The sequence below is a fragment of the Aptenodytes forsteri genome, unplaced genomic scaffold, assembly GCF_000699145.1.
Source record: "Aptenodytes forsteri isolate BGI_AS27 unplaced genomic scaffold, ASM69914v1 Scaffold46, whole genome shotgun sequence".
NCBI lineage: Eukaryota > Metazoa > Chordata > Aves > Sphenisciformes > Spheniscidae > Aptenodytes > Aptenodytes forsteri.
The window spans coordinates 3,854,048-3,860,909 of NW_008794774.1; the positions used below are offsets into that span (position 1 = coordinate 3,854,048).

The 6,862-nt window shown below is 38.4% G+C and overlaps 1 protein-coding gene across 1 annotated transcript in view; it reads right to left on the reverse strand.

Moving 5' to 3' along the window:
- Window positions 1–212: 212 nt before the first annotated feature.
- Window positions 213–6,862, reverse strand: part of MPDZ (multiple PDZ domain crumbs cell polarity complex component) — an 88,948-nt gene continuing 82,298 nt past the window's right edge. Inside the window, exons 39-46 of the mRNA XM_019470766.1 lie at window positions 6,017–6,113; window positions 5,315–5,358; window positions 4,132–4,254; window positions 3,098–3,202; window positions 2,868–2,980; window positions 1,644–1,767; window positions 624–787; window positions 213–541 (exon numbers count right to left, since the gene is read on the reverse strand). Of these exons, the coding sequence (XP_019326311.1) occupies window positions 641–787; window positions 1,644–1,767; window positions 2,868–2,980; window positions 3,098–3,202; window positions 4,132–4,254; window positions 5,315–5,358; window positions 6,017–6,113 (753 nt within the window). The 3' untranslated portion in view covers window positions 213–541; window positions 624–640. The remainder of the gene's footprint in view (window positions 542–623; window positions 788–1,643; window positions 1,768–2,867; window positions 2,981–3,097; window positions 3,203–4,131; window positions 4,255–5,314; window positions 5,359–6,016; window positions 6,114–6,862) is intronic.

Sequence of the window (6,862 nt, forward strand, 5' to 3'; positions counted from 1 at the left end):
TTTTTTTGGATACACCATGACTTAGGAAATTTAAACACACAAACAGCAAAGCAAAAAAACCCACCCAAGTCACCCTCCCAGCTCCTTCTACTGGGCATTGTGAAATAATACAAATAACCATCTAAGTCCATTAATCCTCTGCCTCCAGATTACATACTTTTCCTTCTTTTCCCAAAATTCCATATTTTGTTAATACTTTCTTTCTTCAATAACCTTATTTCTGTTTCTGACTACTGCTGCCCATGCCACCCCCTTGTTGACTTGGTGACTTTATCATTTTTCCAACATATTTCAAATATCCAAAGCCTCTTAGCAAAACATTCCAGTTTTGTTGTGTGGTTATTAATGCAAACATTCTTTTTTTTTTTTTTTTGTGGCTTACAAGCATTCATTATAATAATAGTAGGAAAAATATCCATGTCTTTCCATAGTTGACATAACTCCATCCCAGTGGTTTGACAGTGAGAGAAATACTTCTATTGTATACAAAAATATGGTTAAATGTTATTTTTCTTCAGTGTTGTAACACAGTCCTGTGAAGCTGGAAGAGCAAGAAGGCTATATAAACATTTCCATTCTCTTTGCTATGCTGAATGTAAATAATATAGTCTTATTGACCCTACCCCTTTGGGCAGCCAGTTCACGACAAAACAGTCAAAGTGACTGTTCCTTTTGTCCTTTTCAGAATTGCAACCGCTTCCTCATGGGTCACCCCTTCTAAACTCTGCCCATTCACAGCAATGATTTGATCCCCTCTCTTCAGGCGTCCATCTTCTGCTGCTGCACCCTGAAACAAGACAACATGTATCTGCAGACTCATGCATTTCTTTTTCTCCCTGCCACACTGTCCTTATGGTCTGAACAAGATGGGTTCAGTGCACAAAACCCCTTAAACCTTTTTTGATTTTCAATGATGCAACTACAGTCAATTGTACTACAGCCTGCTAGTACATGCCCTGCCTTAAGATTCACAACATCTTGAAATCAGATCTACAGGATTTTTATATTCCTTCATCCCTGTTTGTCCAGCTAGTATAACATTTAAACTCTACTATCATAGAAGTAAGATTTTCAAGACCTGGAGAAGTTTTCACCAACTGGTAGAAGAAATTCAATAATCAAAACCCAGCTCTGTACTTTGATTTACCACAGAAGTTTGGGATTCTTGATTCCATTTTTTTCTGACTCAGGGTTGTTCCCTAGGGAAGGAAGTCCAAACTATCAAATCCAGCTCAGTACCTGAACTTCTCCAAAGGTCCAGACTGAGTTCAATTATTTTATCTTGGTCTACCTTTCAGAATCTCAGTCAAAATAAATAAAACAGTCCTTTCTACTACCTGAAGAAAATACACTCTAAACATAAGGCAAGGGGGTTGCTTTTATAAATATGTGCACAATTCCAGTTTTGAGAGTTGAGTAAGACTCTGCCATGTGCAGAGTCACATGCATTTGGAAATTCGGAATCTTCCTAAGACTATAGCCTTTAAATGATAAAAGCACATTTTGACCAGCACTTGCACTCAGGCAGAAAAGCTGTGAGAAACTGTAACAATCCTTTGGCTTCAAACTCAGGCCATGATTTAAGATAGTAGCTGCTGTGAACGAGCTAATATATGGATTGACTGAACAAATTTACAAATTACCTTTGCAAACACCGTCTTCACATAAATGGGTAAGTCTCCATGGGGACTACCATAACCACCCACAATACTAAAGCCTAGGCCGTCTGGTCCTCTATCCAGAGTAATGGTCTTGTACTGAGGAGGTCTAAGAAAAGGAAAAAGAGTATTGCGATATTGTCTAAACTTACAATTTAACATGTCGAATATGCAACAAAAAACATTTTTCCTTTCAGACTAAACAATACATTGCTCTTTCCACTATAACGACAAATGCTTTTATTATAACGAACTGGCTATTTTAGTTCATACTAAACATACTCAAAACACTATAACTGCCTAATGCCCTCATTATTTCTTAAAGGTAGCTCTTTCAAACACCTCTTGCACCCAGCTCAGAGCATAGTTATGGCTGCAACGTCCCACTAACAGTGCTTACTAGCGAAGTAGAGATGCAATACCAGTACCTCAAACCTCCATAACAAACATCTACTTTAAAAAGTCCTGTAACCCATTACACCTCCTAAAAAACATCTAAGATTAGCCCCAACAGTTTATGTTGTAAGGTTTAATTGCTTCTCTCCGCCTCTAATATATGACTGTGTATTGGTATGTATGCGTTTATACAGACCATTTATAGGTATATCTCCCCACATATACTTTGACTATAAGAAATGTTGAAGTTCTGTCTTTTGAAGTAGATCTGTGTGGCTAAAGAACCGCATTCTCTCTTTCCCTGTTCCTAGAAGAAAAATGCCTCAGATTTATGTCAGAGTTTGAGGCGAAACCTGTTTACATAGCTGTACCTTGCAGTATACCAGAAGCAGTATACCTTGTATACCAGAAAAGTTCGATGCTCCTGATTGCCCGGTGCTAGAAATCACATTATGGAAACACAGGTACCACTGTGGAAAGGGCCTTGCTATTTAAGTCTGAGAAAAAACATTTTGGGCATATCAATTAATCTCAGCCACCAAGGCTCAGTGAAACAAAGGAGGCTGTATTTACAGAGAAGAAATCAAATCACACCATAATTCTACGGAGGGGCAAAATAAAGCAGCACAGCAAATCACACCATGAAAAATGAAGAAGGGGACCTATAGCCTACAGGTCTCATGTATACCAAATGTTTAAGTCATGATTAAGTCAAACAATTCATGCATTATTTGCTAGAATATGTAAGTCTTTTAGGTTGAGTTCCACCTAAAATAACAGGCTACAGAAGTTGTATATTCTATAGTTACTGACCCTAAATCATCCTGAAAAATGCTGGTTGAAGTTAGTCCCGCAAATGAAAGATTGGACGTAGGTGGATCCTGCTGCTGACCAGTTATGACACTTACTTCTCCTCCAGCTACAACCTAGGAACAGAGTTCGTAAACCATTAAGATGAGAATGCTGACACTAAAATAATTCATTGTAGCAGCTGGCAAAATAGTATTCAGAAAATATTTTAAATGTCACTGAAGATTTTTTACCTGCAACTCAATAGTGCCTGAAGCATTTTTTAACAGACTAACAGCTTGGGAGTGAGTCATGCCCTCAGTAGATGTTCCACAGATGCTAACAATCCTGTCCCCAACCTGCAGAAGAAAATGTAGAAAATCTAATTAACAGTAAGTTTAGTTACCTAGACTTATTTATCACTTTATTTCAACAATAGCAGATCTGTGTATTTGCTTTTAGCCAGACTTTATCAGTGATATAGGGCAGGAAGAAAGAAATTAGCAATTGTTCACAGTACATTTTCTCTCAAAGGCAAATCACCTTTGAACTACATAATGACCCAATAAAAAGGTAGAAAATTCAACATCACAATTAGCAAACTACACTGGTTTAGTGTATTCAGTGTAAAAAAGTAATGATGCTTTAGAGACTTGATCCTAATACTCCAGAAATACACAGCATGTAAAAAAAGAGGTGCATTTTGCAAGTCACCTGAAGACAGACAGACTCAAGTAGTAAATTATCATCAGAGATTATATGTTTGAATTCATCCTGAAATAACACTGTCCATTTTCCCTCTGGTTGGTTGAATACAGTACTGATACAGTATGCATGTAAGTGCTGTATCAGATAAGACCTCCCACTTTAACTCAGAACCTAAAAAGTACTGTCTCTATCCTAAGACAGATAAGCATAGAAAACATGAGAGATAAAACAGACTGCATACATACAGTTGCAGCAATGTCCACCACGCTCGTCAGTGGAGCTCATTTACAGAATCCATCATTCTGAACCACTTTCTCTACTTTTAGTTTTCACAAGCTGACTACTTCTGTGAGCCAAGGTTGCTTTAGGACTTCCTTCCCAAAGTCAGTATCTTTCAGCAATTACCTTTTACCATGCTACCAATCTGAGGTAACGTTTCGACAATCCAAACAGCAAAAATTCTTGTCACAGCCAAAAGCACTTATGACTGTATCATTAAACTGCTAATTTATTGCCTGCCTAGAGTAATTACTGTGCATTACCCGTGCAGTCTTCGCAACCTTCTTAACAATTAACTTACTCTGAGTTTCTGAGTCTGAGCTGCAACTCCATTTGGATGCATCATGGCAATAAATATAGGAACATCTCCAAGAGGACTTCCTACACCTCCAGCAATGCTCACTCCTAGTGAATCTGCAGGGCCCTGTTATTGTCATGAAAAAAGATTAGATTTTTCTGGAAAGAAAAACACATACAGAGAAGTGTAGGCTTATCTCAAAAAATTACTAAAGGCCCTATCTTACGAAAATCAGAATTCCTATGTCTCAAGACATTTTTTAAGCTAATACACTTTGTATCACTTCAAGAAAGAACAGAGAGCACAATATATATTTCTTCCTATCAGTAGTAGGTGACAATTTGCTGACTTAGTTGTATGTTTTATCTTAACCAAACTAAATACTTACAGAATTCAGCGCCAGACCCTTAATGCCAGCGCAGAAAGTCTGGACAAGGAAAACTGGACAGATGGGACTGATACAGACAGTATTAAGGACAAGCAATCTCCTATTATGAACCTCCCAAAGACCAGAATTAATCTTTATGCTCCCCCTAGTGTCCTGTTGTTGAAGAACAAAACTAGCTGTTCACTACTGTACAACACCCTACTACCTAACTGCAAAAACTGCTGTTGTAAACTGGTATTTGCAGATTCTAATGTAAAAAGGGAATGGCTAAATACGATCCATGTAATCAAGTGAACTAGATGCCAGGCTAAATCAAACATCAATATTTTGGACAATCAGCAGCAGTCTCTGACTCAGATCTCATGCTCCTGTAAATAATGAAGTCGACTGAATTCCACAGTTGAAAATCTGGCAGCTGTCATTTAAGAGCGTACCCATTAAAAATATGTGTGAAGAAAAGTATGAAATACAAAACAATAGGCTTGCAACTTTAGTACAGTTCCCTTGACTTCACTAGAACAGAGTCTGGATTTAACTCAGACTGATAACAGTAAAACCAGGTCCCATTATCTCTTACTAATCCTTCCTCCTTTTGCTTTCAAAACGGGTCACAAAATGCGATAGCATAAATTGCACTGATATTACATAAAAATATAGGCAGTGGAGATCATGCAGTCTTGACCTGAAGAGACAGGCAAATTAATTAGCTATTGCCACATCAATTCCTCTCTCAAAATGATTAACAGGGTCAGACTTCTTCCTTTCTGTAAACACACCTGTTCCTGATCTGTAACTTACCTTTTTTATTTCAACTGTTCTTAGTCCCTGTATTTCAGAAGCTGCTGTCAAATGAATTAAAAAAAAGTTAAACGAGCATTTTTAGGAAAATTTTCCGTTAAAGTTATCCAAACCACTATGATGATTCTAACTTTCTGCTGCTTTATTATAGACATACGTTTTAAGCAGATTTTGAAAGTGGCTGTCATTAAATTAGTAAGATTGATATACTTCTAGAATGGGTGAGAAAGTCATTCATTCTCTCCATTTAAATAACTTTTGGAATAAGACTGCTAAGCATGCTCAAATAGAATAGAAAAAACTATTATCTGCTAGCAATACTTTGGTCAGAAGTAACTTTGTTCTAAATTTGAGCACAAGACAGCTATTCCATATCTATTTGAATTTAACTATACAGTATCCAGGTTTCTATGAATGAGACAGCTTGACTGAAGACGTATTCAGATTAAATAGAAAATTATGGCTCAACTTAGATTCTCAACATCTAAACTGCTTGTATAACAAGCTGCTAGTTTCTTTTATAAAAAGCTGTTCGAAGATATATATATGATGTACTGTACAATAACCACCCCTGCAACATCTTAATGACTAAGGAATCACTTTCAGGCCTACAGCACATAATGACAACATTTTAGAGAAAGTGAAAGATCTCAGCTACCAGTTCACATATATAAAATACTGAAAGCACCAAAGAAACCTTACTGGTATTCTTCTTCAGACCACTTTCAAAGACCTCAGGTGCACTGGACCCAGAAACCGGGAAACTGAACGATGAGAGACTGCCGCTTCCTTCACTGACCTAAATACAGTGTTAGACTGGGATTAGAGAGCAGCTTCAGACACCCAATTGATAAGTAAAACTGTAACCCACTGTTTTTAGTGGATTTTGCTGTATTTTACTTTTTCTGCGCCCAGTTAAAGCTGACACAGTGAACCCCCACATATTTCTTAGTCACCCTAGAGGGCTCCTTGTTTGAAGCATCATTAGACCAACAGAGGTTGCGTGCCTACAACCCCATGCAATGCTTTGAAGGGCTGCTTCTGAGGGCCAGACTGTGCCCTTATATTTGCACCTTCTGTCACCTCATAGAGATCTTCTGGTACAAAAGTTATCAAGGTAGGGACAGAATACAAAACACAGATCTTTATACATCCTCATGTGTACTCTCCTGTTCACCCACTCCATCAGCTAAAACGAAGACTAAGCTCTCCACTCACAGGCTTCACCTGTACAATTTCCAGAAACATTTTCACTTTACCCGCAGGGCATTGTAAAGGAACAACATGGCTCCCGGTGACACTAGTTCGCTGACTGTTACAGACTCTTCAAAACATTCAGCATTGTGAGCTTCTTCTTACTTAACTTTGCAGACGACACCAAGTTGGGCGGGAGTGCTGATCTGCTCGAGGGTAGGAAGGCTCTGCAGAGGGACCTGGACAGGCTGGATCGATGGGCCCAGGCCAACTGTATGAGCTTCAACAAGGCCAAGTGCCGGGTCCTGCACTTCAGCCACAACAACCCCATGCAGCACTACAGGCTTGGGGAAG